The sequence below is a fragment of the Cyclospora cayetanensis genome, unplaced genomic scaffold (assembly GCF_002999335.1).
Source record: "Cyclospora cayetanensis isolate NF1_C8 unplaced genomic scaffold, CcayRef3 CcayRef3_contig_127, whole genome shotgun sequence".
Lineage (NCBI taxonomy): Eukaryota > Apicomplexa > Conoidasida > Eucoccidiorida > Eimeriidae > Cyclospora > Cyclospora cayetanensis.
This window is the reverse complement of record NW_020312067.1, coordinates 56,153-75,053: the sequence shown is the minus strand read 5'-3', so window position 1 is coordinate 75,053 and position 18,901 is coordinate 56,153. Positions and strand designations below refer to the sequence as shown.

The 18,901-nt window shown below is 54.3% G+C and overlaps 2 protein-coding genes across 2 annotated transcripts; one reads left to right on the top strand and one right to left on the bottom strand.

Moving 5' to 3' along the window:
* Positions 1–3,866: 3,866 nt before the first annotated feature.
* LOC113147097 lies at positions 3,867–5,316 on the top strand. The gene is made up of 3 exons (XM_026336422.1): positions 3,867–4,461; positions 4,689–4,806; positions 4,881–5,316. The coding sequence occupies exons 1-3, from the start codon at positions 3,867–3,869 to the stop codon at positions 5,314–5,316; spliced, it is 1,149 nt and encodes a 382-aa protein (XP_026192207.1).
* A 593-nt stretch (positions 5,317–5,909) lies between these two features.
* On the bottom strand, positions 5,910–10,094 carry LOC113147096 (ubiquilin-like). Its single transcript, XM_026336421.1, has 11 exons — positions 10,024–10,094; positions 8,921–9,075; positions 8,704–8,798; positions 8,465–8,549; positions 8,077–8,297; positions 7,635–7,802; positions 7,261–7,453; positions 6,981–7,108; positions 6,593–6,652; positions 6,106–6,238; positions 5,910–5,956 (listed from the first exon to the last, which is right to left on the bottom strand). Exons 1-11 carry the CDS (start codon positions 10,092–10,094, stop codon positions 5,910–5,912), a joined length of 1,356 nt encoding a protein of 451 aa, XP_026192206.1.
* Positions 10,095–18,901: the final 8,807 nt, after the last annotated feature.

Sequence of the window (18,901 nt, the reverse complement as noted above, 5' to 3'; positions counted from 1 at the left end):
TCTTGCTGCGTTTCGCGTACAACTGGTGTAAAGACAAGGCAAGGACCGCCCCCCACCCCAACGTCTGCACGCACTGGGGTCCTTTAGGCGTGCAAGTGAGCCTGCGTAGGCTTGACACGCGATTTTGAAGATCAACTGCTTGACGCGATTCTTCGAAGAAACAATCAAAGTGTAGCTGGCCGGTGCGCACGGCATTAACTACACACTGGGGCCAAGAGTCGGGGGGCCCCCGCCCGGAGGCGTCCGGTCTGCTGGAAGCTCCTAATCGGAGTGACTGAGATACACGCGCTGGTACTTGGTATTATATTGTTTCTTCTTCCAAGTTTATGGTAGTGAGGGTAAAGACTCAAAAGCACTGGCTTTCAGGCGTAACGCTTTACGCTGTATTGTCTCGGGTTTGATCGAAGACCACCGAAATCAGGGCCTACTGATTGAACTCTTTGAGGCCGACAGCACCCCTGTTAAAAGGCTTTAAAGGCACGAGGAGTGCAGCCTAGAGCTTGGGATCAAGGCTTTGAGGCTTCGGGTTCTAGCGACTAGGGCTTCTCGTTTTATATTGGAGGGGGTAGGATGTCGGGCAGACTAGAGCTAACAGAAGATCGGGGGGTTAAGGTTATAAGGCTTGCAAGCTGCGTCTATGTGCGACTGGGGTTTGTGAATAGTCTGTCGTGCTTAACTGTCTGGAATATCCAGCAGTCTAGACTGTTTGTTTTTGTGTCTGCACCAGGGACTGCACCGCTCCGTGAATGCTCTCTCTTTTGGTTTTATCCAAACCGCTGATGCCCATCGTTTTGAGTCCATGCTGACGGTACTCCTCTGGGAAGTCTTGCAATAAACGTTGTTGTAGAGGAGCCTTGTAGCGGAATAAGCCACACTTCGGAGCTTCCTACTGTAGGAGTTACACTTGACCACCAATTAGGGAAGGACTAGCTTTTCACTTTGGGTGTTCGTACAGCTTCCTAATTGCAGAGTAGCTCAGCAGCGACAGCTCAATGCAATACAAAGCAACTCTTGTGTGCGTGCGTGCTAGATATGTGATGTGCAAGTAACTGTGAATGCTAAAAGGGTTCAAAGGGTACAGCAGCGCACGGCCTGGCTGCCCCTGCCCTCTCATTTTTGGAACTGGTGGGCGCGGCAGGGAGAAAGTAGGACTGCATTGCAAAAGGTTCAATGTATTTCCCTTTAGTTCGCACTAAGTCTGGAAGAAACGTTCTCCTACGGAGGCAATGGACGGAACGTTACAATTGAGGTTACACCTCATGGTTCGCTGCAGCTCTTCCCCGCCCATGTAACAGTGGGGGATGTAGTAGGATGACAGTTTTCCTCCAGCTACTGCCAGGCACTGATCAAGTTTTCCCGTCATTCATCAATCTGATTTTCTTTGGCAGCAGGCTCAAGAAAGTCTTTTTCGAAGTGGAGGTTGATAGTGGGACTATGACTGTAGAGTGCCCTAGGCCAGCCGGAAAGCTGGTGCGAACACAGTAGCACCTCATTTGATAGAAGGGGATGACTTTTTATCCAACACTATGTTTATGGATGCCTTGACAAGGTTGTGCAGCCTGTTGCAACGTTCTCGGTGAAGAGGAACGAGTGCTTACTACAACATCTTCTGGAAAAAGAAGGACACAAGTCGGCCTGTCAAGATATAAGAAACTTAGAGTCTGCAAAAGCCACGACGCAAACGGTTAGTTTCACAGAAAGCGAGCAGCGGCATCCATTGCGGGAAAAGAAACTCTTAGTGATGCTGGGCGTACGAAAAAATGTCAGCACTTTATTATTGGACGTCATTCTACTGTCCTGACCAACCGTCAGTCTTCTGTGCTCTTCAAGAAAGGTTCCAGAAGCCGTATACAAGTCCTTAAGCTGTTTTCTGGCTCGGGGGGTTTGTGTAGTACGACATTACAGCGAAGTGCAGTAAGGGCACCATCAACGCGGTCACTGATCCGTTCCGGCGACGTCCCAGCACTTCACTGTTGTGCAGCGCAACTCCCCTCGTCTGGGTTGTTTTACGCTTTGCATTGAAATCGCATCAAATGATGCTTCTCTACATCCATGCATCCGTCAACATTGCGAAGCCCTCATGTGGCAAAGACGTGAATAAAGCCACACCACTTTGACGGTGTTCTGCTGTGGTTCAAGGCAAAGCGAGGGGTCCCTCGGTTGTTCGCAGTATTCATACTGTTGTAGTGTTTTCAATCCTTTGGTGCCTGGGAGCTAAAGCGGCCCTCTACCGAGTTTGCAGCACCGCAAGACACGAGATACGCAATGGTTCGATGCCGTCACCCCCACAAATGGCTTTGAACCAACCCACCCGTGACAAGCATCATTCTGAGGAGCTTGGCACACAGCAGTTGACGTGGAAACGCAGAAGCTGACCCCAAAAATGCTCACCATGATTTTAATATGCTTATGAAGGAGAATTTGGGGGTATTCGGCGCGTCTTCACGGTGCCCAAAGCTCACAGCATTGGACCACGTTGGGGAACCTTGCGCATTCCTCTACCTTATAATGTGCATTTGTCACCTGCTTCTTTCAGACAGCTGTCCTTGGGGTGTGCATGTGCCCTAGCACATGGCCAAACATTGCATCCCTCTGCCCTCCAACCATAATTTTGCCATCTCTTTATAGGGCATTGTGCCGCTGTCGGCAAAGTGCCGTAAGCTGACGCGTAGGATTAGCCAGCCACACATGAGGCCTCCGCCTCAGTTTATCAGGGCAGCCTCGTGTGAACCCCTGTCCTATTCCTCCTTAAACCCATCAACCTCATGCAGCCTCTGTAACGTTCCATCTAAGGTATCCTTCGGGATACAATCAGTTGCGTACTCAAAATGAACTGGAGAGAAAGTTATCAACTGTTTCCCCAAAAGAAGCATCCCTAGCCTTCACGGCTAGTTGGATGCAGCATCTAGCCCACGTGCAGACAACACTGCGCCTCTTTGTATCGAGCCAATGCACTTCAGCAATGAAGAAAACATATTGAAGACCAACCTGATTAGTGTGCTTAAAACTCATTATCCTTTGATTTAACTAGTATACAGTTTTGTGTAGCACAGCCAGCACCGTCCCAGTTAAAAAGTGTTCCGTTAAAAATATGGCTCTTGTTAGCACGCAAGTGCTACTGTAGAAAGCCACCCTCTCTTTTCCAGTCTTCCACATCTTAAATCGCAAATCACACGCATAAAACTAGGCACTGCGTACCGAATCTATAAGCCACAGGCCCCTTCCTTCAAAAAGCTTATCATAGGGACACCGCAAGCCTTCGAGGGCCCCATAGCTTGAAGAGATACATTCATAAAGTCGAGCTGTCAGACGGGAAAGCTGCTTCGCTGTTTGATACTTTCCAAACTGTCAACCCTGACACTCAACCTAAAGCCCTAGCCCACGCATACACATCTCTGGGCACCATAGCTAAAGTGCCTATTTTGTGTAAGAACACCTTTGTCATTTGATTCCATTATTCTGAGCCATAGTCATTCGAGTTTGATTCAAAGGGGAAGTGAAAGAGAAGAAATACGGCTGTGTTGCTTCATGGAGAGGCCCCTGGCAGCTTGCCTGTAGTAGTCGTCGTCGTCGGCGGCAGCGGTCTGCGCAGGGGGCTCCTCCCTCCCGATCTGAGCCTTTACGTGTGCCGATAATTTGTCTCGCAAAAATAAAGTGCACTACTTACTGTGAATTGAGGAGCATGCAGGCAAGCTGCTCCAACAGCAGCACTGGCAGGTGTAGCAACAGCACCAGCAACAGCACCAGCAGCCGTCCACTCAGGGTCCGTGTCTTGACTTCCACCCATTGGTTTGTGCAGAACGGCCAAGTCCCAGCCCTATTACCGTCGAGGCACGCAAGATACACTGTCGGGTGAGGTGGTAGCAATGGCAATCCGAAGACTCTTCACGCGTCTCCCTGCATTGCACACGACCAGCGGCCCTCCGCAATTTTCCTGGCAGGGGCCAGTCCGTGCAGCACCGGCGACAGCAGCAGCTGCGGCTCTAAGTGCAGCTTCCCGAGTTATTTCGACCAGCAGGGGAAGGGCAGACACCCTGCTGTCTGTTCGCTGCTTCTTTTCAATAGGGTCACCAAGCCACAGCGCGACTGTGTCTCCCACTCCCAGCAGCAGCAGCAGCAGCAGCAGCAGCAGCACCGATGACACCGAGAAAAGCCCTCGAAAGACCACTGGGCTACACAAGGTGTGCGACCTTGCGAGCCCCTTAGCCGAGTTCATGGGCAAGTCTCAGGCGTCTCGTGTGGAGGTTACAAAATTCATCTGGGCGTATATCAAAGAAAAGGATCTTCAGAAGAAGGAGAACCGCAGGATAGTTGTTGCAGACGAGCGCCTCATGCCGCTGTTGCGGCAGCGCGAGATGTCCATGTTTGAACTCAACAAGGTCCTTAGCAAGTACATACACAACATTCCCCAGCAGCAGCAGCCACAGGGCCTGCAACAGCAACGACAGCAGGCTCCTGGGAGTGAGACGCACTAGGGCGGAACGCAGGCTCTTCCCACACATAGAGAAGGCTTGCCGCAATGCTAGCAGCGGCGGAAAGTGCAGCAGCCGCCGCTGCACGAACGCCCCAGGGGCCCCACGGGGAGCAGTAGTACGTACGACTCTGTGAAGCGTTTTGAGCTCCCCGCCCGTGAGAAGGGAGGGCCCCTCTATATGCCTCTACTCTCCAGACGCGGCAAGCCTGAACAGTTGCCTTGAGGCCTTCTTTCTACTCGCCGCAACGGGAGCAGCAGTTTTTCGAGCTGCAGCCCGGTGTTGCTCCATCGGCACGATTTGCCGTGAGGCCTTTCGAGGCAAAAAGAGACTCGTGCCTTCCCGCCACTGTCTGCATGCGGCCTCTCTCAGGAGCCCCTTTTGGCCTTTCGCATCTCCCTCCCGCAGGCGTTCGGCAGGCACTCGTCCTCGCCGTCGTCGCCGAGTGCAACGCAATTTGCGTGGCTCCGTGCGAGGTCCCCAAAATCTGTTCCCATGGAGGGGCCCTTGGCTCGGGGAGGGAGGGGGCAGTTCTCGAGCACCAGCCCTCACATCCTCTAGCGCTCACAAGCGTAGAGCTCAGACAGCTCCCTGCCCATTAGCTCCTAGAGGCTCGACGTCAGCCGCAACTAGTAGCCATGCGCTTGGAATAGCCTGCTCCGCGCCTACACAATATTACCCTAGACCCCTGCAGGGGGCCCCACCCCCGGGGCCCTGCACTGCTCGTGTGTTAAACAGGCCCCTCCTTAAGGGTTGTTATAAAAGTCAAACCCGGCCGTGTCTGCTACACACACTTCCCAACGCGAGAGGCGTTGCCATGCAGGAAACAAAACACCCCATCTAGATCATGTGTAACGGGTAGAAGTGGCAGCACGCCTTGCCAAGCAGCGCCACTAGAACCGCCGCACACAGGAAGGAAACTCTGCTGCCGGAGGGTCGAGCCGCTTCTGTCCTGCCGCAAGCAGCAAACGACCGACTAACTGCTGCCGCAAAGCGCCTTCTCTCAGTGCAGCCGGCAGTATTAGACTGACAAGCACGGGCCCTTAGATGCCACATGGGCTACTACTACTGCTGCTGCCGTGCAAGCAGCAGCACGCGCTACTCGGGGAGCGCCAGACAGCAAAAACGCAGGCAGTGGGGAGCCCGCGTGTTGGTGTGCCTCTTACTCCCCTCCCTAAATTCAGAACCTGTTGGGTGCCCTCGCGAGCTTGTGAAGCCCCTTTGCCTTGGGGAAGAAGCCCCCTGTCTGCCCTCTATTTATGGGTGACAGACACAGGCATGCGCAAGCTCGACTCCCGCAGCCACGCCATCACGCGACCTGCAGAGGCACACTTTGATGCTTGCTGCATTACCGACAGGAACACGCCAACAAGCGTCCTCGCAGATAACGTGCCCCCGATGAAATGCAGCCGTTCCTGTGGTTCCTCGAGGAGGGTCTTACTGATGCCGAGCCAGCAGCAGGTCGATTGCCCTATTCAGATTGCCTAAAAGAGAAGCCGCAGCGAAAAAGCAGCCTGAAGCGCGTTAAAAGAAGGCGATGAAGACACCATGTGCAGGGGGCGCCCCTTCGAATAGACCCTCCACAGGCTCCGACAACCTGCGCGGCACCAGCATATTGGCATACACTGCGTACCTCCAGTTTGCTGCAGAGCCCACAAGCACTCAGCCTGGTTCGAGAATCCCATAGCGTTGAGGGATTCGAGCTGATGCGCATACTGCTGCTGCGACTGCGACTGCTGCTGCGACTGCGACTGCTGCTGCGACTGCTGCTGCGACTGCGACTGCTGCTGCGACTGCGGCAATCCCTGTTGTTGCTGTAACGTTTGTCCACTCGACTGGGGCCTAGGGAAGCCTGCGAGATTCATTCTGAGAGCAGCAAGATCGACGCCGCAGAAACAAGCCCCTCGGAGATGAAAAGGCCGCTCCCAGATGCAACAGAACCAAGGCAGAAGCGCAAGAAAATAGACGGAGAGTAGCTGAACTACGGCACAGAAAGCAGTGGCGACATGAAATGCACCAGACAGTCGGAGAAGCGCTGAGCAGGCTGGCTACCTGGAGAAATCGAAGGATACGGAGCCAAGGCTCCCCAGATCCCACAAGGCAGCAGGAGGAACTGCAGCTCCCTGCGACGCATCAGAAAGCATAGCAGCAGCAGCAGCCGCGGCTGCAGCTGCTGCTACGCTGCTCTGCGTTTGAGGAGCAGCACCATCAGGTACAGGTGCAACATTCGAGGTCTGTGCTCCCGCTGGAACCTAAGGAGGATAAAAGGCACGTAGCGACAGACAAAATGAGCATGCACATCCTTCAGAAACTGCTACAAGCGGCTGTATATGGACTCCTAAATAGGCCTGCTACAAAAGATGCTGGCAGAGCTACAAAAAAACCTACCGATCCCGACGCTGCAAGGCTCTGCTGATGCTGTGGCTGCTGCTGTTGTTGCATTGCCCTAACAAACCCTTCCAGAAACTGCCGCTCTGCAGCCTCCCCCGACGCGTGCTGCCGCTGCTGCTGCTGCTGCTGGAGCTGCTGCTGCTGCTGCTGCTGCTGATGCTGCTGCTGGAGCTGCTGCAGCTGCTGCTCCGCCCCCCTCTGGCGCGGCTGCGGTTGTCTCGGTGCTGCAGCAAGCCGCATCGACGCTGAAGATACCCGAGCCGTCACGGGGTGTATGCCTCTGCCTGGAGCTGCCGCCGTTCGCGTCTAGCTGCCGCAGCAGCGCCTCACTGGAGAAAAGAGAGAAACAACAGCAGCCGCAGCGACGGTAGCAGCAGCAACTAGCAGCAAAACTCACCCCACGGATTGGGTAAGGCCTCTCTCGTAGGGCCTGCATCAGTCCGCTGCTCGTAAGAGCTTCCTGAAAGAGCACTTGGTCTCGACGGTAGATGCGCGCTGCCCTCATTTCTAAGAGTCTCTGCCATGTGCAGTGCTGCATCCTGCATGGGTTCTTGCACGCCGCGGTACACCCGAGTCAGAGCGTTAAAGCCCTACAGCCGAAAGAGAGACAGAGAAAGAGACGAAAAAGACAGAACCAGCACCTTCTCGCAGCAGCTCCTTCGGGCGAGCAGCTACCGGCGAAAAAACAGCAACAAGACGGAAGCAGCAGCACAGCAGCTAGCTGGCTAGCTAGCTAGCTAGCTGGCACCGACACCCCACAGACAGCGCCACCGCATTTCGCCAAAAGGAGCGAAAAACAGCAAACGCCAACCAATAGCCAGCCTTCTTATCGCTCACGCCGGGGACAGCCTCGATGTTGGCAAGGGCCCTATCCGTATTTCTTATCATTTCTCTCAGCAAGGAAGGATTCCTCATGGCATCCATACTCATTCGGAAGAGCTGCAGCGCATAAAAGGCGGTCAGAAGGTTTTTTTCTCTCTCTCTCTTTCCTTCGGTGGCGTGAAACTGAATCCCCTCTTCTACTTCCTGCGTGCGCCGCAGCGTCTTGCGGAGGATGCCTGCCAGCCTCCTTTTGCCTCGTCTCGCGCAAAAAAGCGGAGACAGACAGGCACAGCAAAGCAGCACACGCAAAGAGGACACGCCAGCGTCTGTGCAGAGAGCGCCTCTCCTCGATCCAGAAAGGCACTACTGAGAGAGGCTCGCGACAAGGCACCTGTGGATCGGAAAGAAGTCCGTTGATGTCTGGATTCTGCTCCCTCAGCGCTTGCAGATGAGGGTTCGACTCAATGAGGCTTCGCATGAGGTCGGTGTCTTCGAAGAGATGCTGCATGAAGGGGGTTTGCATCAGCTGCTGCATCATCTCCTCCTGCGGAGCAGCAGGTGCAGCCGCCGCTGCAGGCGCTGCTGATGCGCGCGGTCCCCCCGCAGCAGCACCTGCAGCATTTCATGCCCGCGTGTAGATACACCCGAACGCAAACACAACTGACCAGTGAGCGACGCAGCCGGAAATCTACAGCCCTCGTGCCTGCCGCTCGCCGTGTGGGAGGCGACGCAAGAAGAAAAGACACGCAAGACTTCAGAAAGGTTTTTCTGCCACTCACCGCGTCTTTGTCTCGCTGCGTTGCGAACAACATGCAGCAGAGGTCCGCCACTGCGCAAGCCTACTGACTCGAGAGTCTCGCCATCCTTCGACACACGCAGAAAAAGCCTCAAGCGCCTGCAAGAGCGTGGCAGAGCAGCCCCTCTCCACGGAGAAGAGAGCGCTCAGACGCTGCGCACTCCAAAGCTGCTGCCTGCTGCTCAGAAAAGCAGCAAATGCATGCCAGCTGCCCACACTCACCCGCAACACATGCCCTTGTACAACGAGACGCTGCTCCTCGGGAGGATATCCAAGGCGAGGACCTAAGGCTTCCTTCAGCTGCAGCGCAGTCCAGTCTACAGACAGCGCAAAGAGGAAGCGGAAGCGAGAGGCGCTTTGCAGACCACCATGAGATACTCTCGCAAGCAGCGAATGCAGCAACGGCCGCCCAGGCTTACACATGCATGCAGACACCAGCGCGACGCAGCAGCAGCAGTAGTAGTGGTACCCGCACCTGTGAAGGCGGTCACTCTAAACTGCTGCCTGTCCAGTGTCTGCACCGTCAAGTCGAAGGACGTATCGTCGTCTTCCTGCGCCTCTCCTGCCGCATCACTGGCGCGCCTGTTGATGCTGCTGTCGCCGGCTGCAGGGGGCGAGCCTGCTGATGAAAGAGACCGCTGCTCGTGCTGCTGCTGCTGCTGCTGCTCGTGCTGCTGTTGCTGCTGCTCGTGCTGCTCCGTTGAGCCTTGCTGCTGCTTGCCCTCCATCGTCACTCCGCTCGCTGGGGGGGAACTGAACTAGTGCTTTCTGGGGTCGTATGGGGAGCTGCTGCCGCTGCTGCTGGGGTGGGCAGCAGAAACAGGTGTGCGCATGCAGCAGGGTGAGCTGCTGCAGCTAATTCTCAGGCAAACGAATGCGCAGACGCGCCAGAGAGGCAATGCAGACACCGTCTTGAGCTGCTGCCGCTGCTTGCCTGCGCTGGCGTCACCGCTAGGCTGCTTCCGCTGCAGCCAATCCTTGATACTATCTCCAGACTCAGAAAATTATGTGCGGATGAAAGAAGGCTGCAAGGGAAGCGGGCTGCGCAGTCACTACACGAGCTGCCTCTGTTGCAGGGCGCAGCAGCTGCTGCTGCTGCTGCTGCTGCCGAAGACAGCAGCCGCAATTGTTGCAGCAGCAACACCCTAATCAACAGAAAACATTAATTCTATCCGAGACATTCTTATTCCGGCTTCGTGTGGCACAAAATCGCGGCAGCACGGCAGCAGCAGCAGCTGCCACCCGCTTTACCTGGTCAGCGGATTTGCTGCTGCTGCTGCTGCTCCTTCAGCAGCAGCAGCAGCACTGTCCGTCTTTGTCGATCCTCCGCGCTCAGTTGCACCCTGCGTGTGTGCAATTCGTGAATATACATTTATGAGCATTAACGCAGCGGGATACATGCGTTTGTCACCGCGAAGCGTGCGCGTTTCGGTGCGCCGTGTCTTCGTGCAGGGAGTAGTCTAACGAGGGCAGCACGCAGTGCTGCGCTGTGTTCGTCAGACCTGCTGCTGTGTGGCAGCGGCTGCCATGAACAGCCGCTGCCACACAGCAGCAGCATCGCAACCGTCAACTCGTCTTCGTCGGCACTGATGTTGTGGGGCTGTGGGTTGCATCTTAGAGTGAAGAATTTTGGTGCAGTTGCTTTCTTAGGATGACTCGCGCTGCTTTCTGCAGGTGCAAGCTGCGTCTGAGTAAACCCCTACTGATTGCTGCTGCGCGAGCGAGTGCTAACTGGCTGGCCCCTCAAGCGCAGAGGTGGCGCAGGGAGGAGTGCCCTCCACAGAGCAAAAGCCACACACACTCTTTTCAAAGCGGCAGAAAAAGTAGAAGGCACTTTGGGAGAAATATATATACATATATTTATTTTTAGCGTGGCTCCTTAGCTGCCAGAATTGGGTTAATTAAACTCCGCCGCCGTGCGGACGTCGATCCGCCGCAGGATCGTCGCCTGAGCGGCAGTTCTCCTCCCAAGGCCCCTACTCGAGCAAGCGCGCATGCAAGCGCATGCAAGCGCATGCAAGCACCTGCGGCGGCGATAGCAGCTGTTTGCGCACAATTCCGATTCGCGAGCTGCACAGAGGCCTTCGCCACCGCCGCGGTAGCCGTTTGCAGCGAACTAACTCCGCGCGGGCAGCCGGAGCAGCAGAAGCCACGCGCAGCGGCGATGCCGTCAACGAAAAAGCTCGCCGGAAAGGCTGCGGGGAAGCCTCGCAACGCCAAAAACACAACTTACCAAGTCAGAGATATCAGGGGTTACAGAATCGACAACAAAGTGGTGCGTGTGTGCGCTGCGCTGGCCGCATCGGCGGCGGCAGCAGCAGCACCACTACGCGCTCCAGGCGTAACACCGAGAAAGACAGCATTAATCATGCCTCTGAGCAGCTAGCCAGCGTCCTCGCATCTTTCACGCCCTCTTCGAAGCAGCAAGCCTTGCAGAATACGTCGCACTCAAACCATGTCCAGCCGAAATCCCGCATCCTGCATACACGTTCACAAGAATGTATGGGAGTATTCATGTTTGTATGTGGATTTGCTCGCATGTATATGTACGTATGTCGCACAACTCGATGTGTATCTCCATAATTTGTGGCCAGGAGAAGTTTTTCGTACTGTGGCTAGACTACGCCGATGAAGACAGCACGTGGGAGCCTTGGGTAGGTGTTTCCTCGCGAGGCGGGAGCCCATGGCTTTGTGTCGCGTGTAGCGTCTGCTGCTCTGCTCCACGATGATGGCGGCATCGATCAGCGCGCAGAGCTCCACGGAAGGCAGCCTTCCAGTGCGGCGGCAGCGGAGGATCGAGTGGAGTCTCCCCAGCCAGCTAAGAAAGGCCTTCGTATGTGTAAAGAGTGCTCGCTGAAAGCTGTTTGTCGCAGTGCTGCTGCTTGCTGTGGCTTGCTGCTCGTCAGAGCTCCCTCTCGGATCTGGGGGGAGAACTGCGGAAGAAGATGGACGCCCTCAGAGACAGGTGTGTTGGCGTGTCGCTCTGCCGCTGGATGCCTCGCGGCGCAGTCTTGCCTCCTGTCTGGAGCCGTCTTCCTGGCTGCCTGTCTGTACACCCGAATCGCAGACAGGCCTGTAGCGGGTGCAGAGTCTCCCGCATTCGCTGCCGCATTTGCTGCCGCATTTGCTCAGGTACAACGAATCCATCAAGCGCCTGGAGTCGCTGCGGGAAGGACTGGCGACTGCGCGAGAAGAGGCTTCGCAGGCGGCACGCAGCCTCGCGGATTACGCCACAGCTCCCCCCGTCAAGAGCAGTCAAACAAGCCGAAGCAGCAGCAGCGGGGACGTCGAAGTCTTGCGCCTAGAGGTCTCTTCGCCGGTAAGCAGGGGTGAGGAGACGAGCTACTCGGAGGGGGGGGGAAAAAGCGTCGTGGTGGGTGCCTTGAAAGCGCCTGGACGGGAAGGCGAGCGCGAGCAAACGCAAGCCTTGCGGCAGGAACTGCTGCAAAGGGTGGGTGTCAGCCGCATTGCGACGAGGAACCTCCGCTGCTACGTTTCAAACCTCGAGCGCTGTACGAAGGATCACAAGGCTTTCTTTGAATCCCCCGAGGAAACGCTAGGATTGCCTCATCATCGGCCCCAGCAGAAGCGTAGCCTCAACGGTGGCGGCGGCTGCAGCAGCGGCGGCTCCCTCAAAGACTCCTCCGCAGAAGTGCACTCCTGCGCCCTCCTTTCCACACAAGAATGGGAGTCGTATCCGAAATTCGTAGACTGGGGAACCGACGCGCACGGTGGTCTCCTGCTGCGACTCGCCTATCTGCAAGTCAAGTCAGTAGTCTTTTAGAGAGGGAAGGGGGGAGGGGAGGCGGGGAAAATTCGTGGACCCCCAATTTACTCTGAGACGCTGGCAAACTGGCGGTAAAATCGCTGCAGAGCAGTACTTGAAGATAGCACAAGCCACCAGTAGCAGGAGGCGTCTTCTTCGGAGGGTTGCCGACGGCTGCATCTACGTATGTGCGGCTAGCGAGCTGCGCACGTGCCGCCGTTCTGTGCAGCAACACCAGTCGGGGAGCTGTGTCATGACTCTTGCGATGTTTGCTGCTTCGCATGCTGCACAGCTTTACCCCAGTGCCGTTCAACGTGGCCTTATTGCGACGCGCACTGTCTCCTGATACACGGTTTGCAATGAGTCGGAAGTTTTTGGAGGCTCTTGCAGAGTGGCAGCTGAGCAGGCTTCTCGGGTAAGGTGGTGCTGCGGCAGTTTGAGGGGTCTGCTTTGCGTGGTTTTTTGTTTTCCTTTTTGTGCGGCGCGCCTTTCGTGCAACGACGATCCAGGAAGGCGGCCCTGTAAAAAAGGGCTGCTGTAAGATCCCTTCGAGCATGCGCTTGTTGCTGCTGTCGTTGCTCTCCAGATATGACTGCGTGCTGATGCCGAACGACGACTTCTTGTCTCGACTGGATTGCAGTAAAAAGCTGCTGCAGCACTGGCAGTGGATGCGGAAGCGGCTGCTGCCGTCAGGGCTGCTGCTACAGCTGCGAGATCCAGTCAAGAATGCAGTGTTTGTTGCATTCAGAGCATCGAGGTGTGCGGCTGTGGGGGAAGGCTGTTGGCAGTCGCACTGGGGGTGAGTGTGGCAGTGTTTGCAGCGGGGGCTCCGGTGTGTTTATGTGCAGCTCGCAATCTGCGTGTGTATGTGTGTGTGTGTGTTTGTCCTCTTCTGCGATCAGAGAGCAGCTGGAGGATTTCTTGCGGGAGATGGCTGAGCAGAGGGTCAGCAGGAAACTGAAGAAGGCAGCCGCATCACCAGAAACGTCAGCGGCAAGCCGCATTGTGAAGGAGGAAAGGTATTCCCAGACACCGCTGCAGGAGCGGCAGAGCCAGCAGCCGTCCAATGCCGCGTCGCTTATCCAAGAAACGTCGCAAAGGCAGCCGACGAACAGCCCCTGTGCGCAGCATAGGGAGTCTCCTGCAGAGCCACAGGATGAGCAGCAGCAGCAACAGCAGCGGGCTAGAGGAGTTGACGTGAGTGCCACAGACTTTCAAGCATCGAGCGGCGCAGATTCGGCTTCCTCGAGATCTCCGCTGGAAGCATGCGTGGCCAGCTGCCGTAGTGACAGCCCTCCCCAGCAGCAGAAGCAGGCTGATGAAGACGGAGTCTTGCTGTCGGAAGACAAACCGAGAGAGACTCGCCGAAAGCGGATGCGCTGCAGTGAGGAGGCTTCCTCCCGGAGCGTGACATCGAGCTGTACCCCGACGACAGAAGAAGCGGCGGCAGCAGCAGCACCACTAGCCAGTTTCGCGTCTACTGCTGCAGTGCAGTCTGGACCGGAGGCGTTGTTAGAGGACGGTGAGTCTGCCGTGGTTAAAAGTAGTTCAAACACGGGAGCCAGACCAGTGCCTGCCTCCGCAGATGTTGTTGTGGCATATGCTTGGCTTCGGGCCGAAGAAGCGGCAGTAACGCATGCGCTCGAAGTTGTCAAACACGCTGAGGAGACAGCAACGAGCTTCGCTATGGGGGGGCATGCACCAGCAACGTCTGTAACGCAGTCTCGTAGCCACAGTCTCACGATGGAAACGCAGCCCGTGTAGGTGGCAGACGCCTTCTGCAGCTTACCGCTGATGTAGTGTTGTGATGGCCTTGCACAACCAAGTGCTTGAAGAGCTGCGTTGTCAGTTTATTCTAGAGGATGCAATACCTTGTACATATATGTATATATATATATATGTGTAGAGAGAGAGAAAAAAAAAGCGGGCCTGTGTTTTGCCACCCCGCTCCCGGAGCAAGCTAGGTTGACGGCTCTCTGCCTGTACCGGCGAAGTGTCGAGTTGCCGCTTGCCGCGCGTTTGCGCCTGTTGCAAGAGCAACAAGGAGTAACTGGGGGGACGGCGATAGTGCAGAGGGCCAGAAAAGGATACCTGCTGCTGCTGCTGCTCTCTCTCTGAAGGCGAGCGAATGACCACTCGAGATGCCGCGGCGCAGAGGAGAGCAGCGAGCGGCAGGAGCCGCAATGGGAGCATTTTTCGAAAAGCAGAAGGACTGTTGGATGAGCTACAGGTTTTTTGACGAATGGTTCTAGATGCATGCACAGGGGGCTTAGGCGCACAAGTAGAGGTAACAGCCAAGAGAGAGCGCGTGGAATGCCATGGGGAGCTAGACTGCGTCTTGGCAGAAGCAGTACGGGGGTATGAAACCTGGACGGCAACGGACTGTCGGGTACAAGTCTACTTCGGGGAGAAGGGAGGGGCAGAGGCGTCAGCGCGCTGCTAGTGCGAAAGGGAGACTGCGACTGAGGGAACGCTCAACGGGGGTTGAAAGAACAAGGATCACCACGCAGCGTTGCGCCTGAGAGAACTAGGCGAATCGTTTTGAATACACTGAGAGCTGCGGTCCGAATTAGGGAGCAGCATGCATAGCCTTGTAGGAGGCCATGCAGGCAAACCGAGTGGCATCCTTTTAAAGTGGGATCGAACAATCGCAACCCCCTCGCCGGTGGGGTGTGCTGGTTTTAGCCACTGAGGTTTTATATGTGAATAAGCGCCTTTGAGTGAATTTGCATGGTGGGGGCCTGCAGCCTAGAGGAGGGCTATCACGATTTTTATGAAAATTTTGTAGCCAAGTTAAATTGGGAGAAAGATGGCTTCCCGCCGAGCACCTCCTGTTGTACGCTACTTTGGATTGCCTCTCACACAGCGCTGTGTGCCATAGACTTTTCCCTCACTCCTCCAAGTCCTTTAAGCGAATTGTGAAGAAAAGCTGCGCAGGGGGTTCGCAACGCAACTCTGTCCTATAAAAGTGTAGGGAAACTCCCCTAGCCCAAACGCCAATTCAAAAATCACAGAAATCCTGTTTTCTTCCATAAGAGCTCCTCCGTTGCCTGTCCTCACCACTCAGGATTTTGGCATGGTGGGAAGAGAGACCCCTACGGTGCGCGCTACTGCATCCTCCAAGCACTTTGAGCCTTTACGGCTAGTTCCACATGGCAGCGAGAGAAAACCCACAAACTGCATCGATTCTAATCCTTTCAGACATATGTCTTGCCCTGCAAACACCAAGGCTTACGAATACACAAATCAAGTAACCAGTTCTTGAATAATTCCTTGTTAGCATAAAGTAGTGCAGTGTAAAGCCATGTGCGTGAGTGTAGGTTATCCCACGACATGGAAGGCCTGCCCGCGTTGGCTTCGCTGATCCTTTAAGGGCAACTGACTCTTTATGGGCGAGCAAACCTTTTTCAGCTACACATCCTGCTTTTGCATCTGAGCCCTAGCCTGTTGGCTCATTCCCTATTCTTGCTTCACAGCCTTGGTTTGAGCCTTTCCAATTGATATGTGAGTTATTGCATCATTATGCAGGTGTGTCTGGACACATTCAAAGCGCCACAGCATGCTAGGATACTGTATTCCTAGTCAGCCAAGTTAGCCTTCCGCACTCCCCGCTACATGCGGTACACGTAACGAAGAAATTGCCAAGAACTTCCTGTTTGGGTTTGCTGCACTCATACATTGCAACAGTTTGCAAAGCAGAGTAGACCGCGCAAGACAATAAGGATGGATGCTCGGTGCTGTTGATTCACAGGTCCCTAGGCAAGTGGGTGCGCTTACTTGGGGGGTGCTAGGGTGGTGCAGCAACCTCCGCGCACCGTTCGAACACTCCCCGCTTCTCCTTTCGTGCAAGAGCTAATTGAGATGAACAGGATAAGAGGACTGAGGAATCCTCTGAGAGAACGTACGAGTAACAGGCTAAGCTACAATGATGCACCTCGTGCCATACAGTTCTTTCTTTTAAAGAAACTTCGTGAAGAGCTGACTGTTCGATTTGGCTACTTATGTAGATTAACCATTACAGAGGACTATAAGCTCGATACAAGAGGACACACTTCGTACGTGTATACGCACTAGACGTGCTATGCGCAACTAGCTAAGAATGCTGAAAATGCTTTGAGGGTGCAGTAACGCAAATCCTAACTGCCGCTAACCCTTAAAGTCAAAATTCAGAGTAGCTCGGGCAATCAAGACGAAAGTTCTTTCAGAGATGCCTAACACCTTTCTATTGAGCTTTTATTGACCATGGATACCCACAGTGGAGTATTACAGTTGGTAACACCACATAATTTGATGCAGGTGTTCCCGCTCATCCCCTAGCTGTAAACGCACTAGGATATCAGGTTTCCTGCAGCAGTTGTTAGGTTTTGACCAGGTTACTTGATCACTTAACTATTTGGTTTCTTTGTGAACAGTATGGCAAAAGAAACCTCTGGTGACTGAAGTAGACCGTGGCACAACCTCTCTTAAGGCGGGCGAGTCACGCCAGCAAGCTAATGTGAAAGCACTAGCACCACAGCTGGTAGGAGTAATGACTCACTGGTCAAGATATATAGGTATGTGCTTTGGATGCTCTGATGAGGTTTCACATGCCAAAAGGTGTCCCGGCCAGAAGTACTGGAAAGACTTTATCAGCAGTTTGGAGATGTGCTTTGTTATGTACCCTGCAGATGGAGAGGAACAATTACTCCTTATGGCATCTTATTGATCTGAAAGACAATTTAGCGGTGGCAGAATTCTTCTAGCGAAAGTCGTCTGCCTCCAGGGGCTACTACAGTTCAAGCCTTTGTAGTAAATCCTGAGTTTTTCGCCGAGATCAGAGCAGCTCAACAAGTTTTGAGAGAACTGAGAAGTTGAAGCTGGTCATTCTATACATGAGGTGATCTGCCGAGGAAAAAGCTTAGGTCTGCAAAAACCACACTGCAGGGTAGTGCAGACGCTCAATCGCTTTATCAGTGCTCTCTCCCAGGTAGACCAGAAGTGTCACATCAGCTTGATCGCTGGGTAGTCAGGGACTCAGTGATTGAACAACCGACCAGTGAAGCATCCGCAGATATGAGACTACTTCGGGTTCCAGCGGCAAATTAGTGCAAACTGTGCATCTTTGGCTGCAAAGGATTAGCCGAGTCGGGATTGAAAGCCTATGGAAATCTAGCAGCCGGCCCGAGCCTACTGTCTAAGGCGAGGGTTAGACAGTTCCCCAATAATGCGCCTGCTTCTATTGTGGGAGCTTTGGTTACGTACGCAAAAGCCACAGATCCTTTTAAAAAGAAAAACGCCTTTACAACGGGACTGGGCTCAGCGAAAGCAGGCAGCTTGGCGAGCAAAAAAACGCATCAGGGAAAGGGCGCAGTGTAGGGAGCTAGCGGATTAACCACCGTTTGAGACGGCTTGCGATATGCGGCTGGACACAAGGATTGGCAAAGCTACCGCACCTTCATATCACTTCATAGACAAATTAGGATTGTCGCCATGGTCAGTGACTTCAATGTTGGCACCATGCACCACAACCTTGGCCTAGGTATACCATGGTGGATCCAATGATGGGCACAAATGAATCCACTTCTGCGCACGGTGAAGGCTAGTGTGCCTGGAAGCCTTAGAAAAATGCAGCTGTTGGTTTCGTCAACAGCGTTCATTTTGTCTTATGATAGGCGTAATTGGATCGAGGCCTTAGCAAGGTGAGGCAGAGTCTCCGTGCGGGCCACCCAGCAGTGCAGGACGACAAGACGGTTCTGAGCATGCCTCCCGTTTCAGTGGCTCTGCAACTGGTTCGACATAAAAGTATGGTACTGAGATTCTGGGCAGATAATAACACGAAGAAGTCAATATTTAGGAGTTGGCGGACGTGCTAAATAATGATGAGCTGCCAGCAGGCTGGCCACTTGCTGGTCGTGCAGCGCACCGTATTGAGCTATTCTCCGGGTAGCCTCAGACAAGGTTCTGCGGTACCGGATGCTCCAACACAATAAAATGGGTTTGAATGTCAGGCGGGTGATTTGGTGAAATGGGCAAACTACAGGAGTCGGGCACCACCTTGAGGCAAAACCTAGTGTTGAGGTCGAAAAACGACGGGATGTGAAGCGTGTGCTTTAACTCTACACCCCTGAAAAAGATCACGTTGGAGCAGAGATTCCCAATGGCCCACATTCGCGAGCTATTTGATACACAATACGGGTAAATAGAGTCTTCGCAGCTTAAGTTTTACAGACGCCTTCCTACAATGGCCCATTAACTCTTCTAACAGGTACCGAACGAAGTCCCTCACGCACACCTCCACTGTTGAGTATAGTCGTACATCGTTTGGACTTGTCATCGCCTCAGCTGAACTGCAACGGCAAGTTGACAGAGGTTTTCAGTAAGCCTGTCAAATCGGGGTGGATGGCTGTCTACATGGACGACGTCTTAGGTTCCAGCCGAAACATTCGAGAGCACCAACTACACAGCACCTACGGTCTGCACGTCAGTTGTCTGTGGATGATGGTATCTGAAAGTATGCAGCTGCTCTTTCTTTAGATAATTAATTCGCATATATGGAATTCTGTGTGTTCGGCTGCAGAAATTGAGCCAGCTATGGAAAAAATCGCATTAAACAAAGTAGTGTGGCCTTTACTTTGTCATGCCTGCAAGGAACCTGTGGCGCTCTATGGCTTTGTA

Excerpts from the sequence above, each read along its gene's own strand:
- LOC113147096 (XM_026336421.1), bottom strand. The coding sequence starts at position 10,094 with ATGCAACCCACAGCCCCACAACATCAGTGCCGACGAAGACGAGTTGAC. Across the intron at positions 8,550-8,703 it reads TACAAGGGCATGTGTTGCGG|GATGGCGAGACTCTCGAGTC; the intron begins GTGAGTGTGGGC and ends CGTGTGTCGAAG. Across the intron at positions 7,454-7,634 it reads GCTCCTTTTGGCGAAATGCG|GGCTTTAACGCTCTGACTCG; the intron begins GTGGCGCTGTCT and ends TTTCGGCTGTAG.
- LOC113147097 (XM_026336422.1), top strand. The coding sequence starts at position 3,867 with ATGGCAATCCGAAGACTCTTCACGCGTCTCCCTGCATTGCACACGACC. Across the intron at positions 4,462-4,688 it reads ACGACAGCAGGCTCCTGGGA|TTGCCTTGAGGCCTTCTTTC; the intron begins GTGAGACGCACT and ends AAGCCTGAACAG. Across the intron at positions 4,807-4,880 it reads TTCGAGGCAAAAAGAGACTC|GCGTTCGGCAGGCACTCGTC; the intron begins GTGCCTTCCCGC and ends TCCCTCCCGCAG.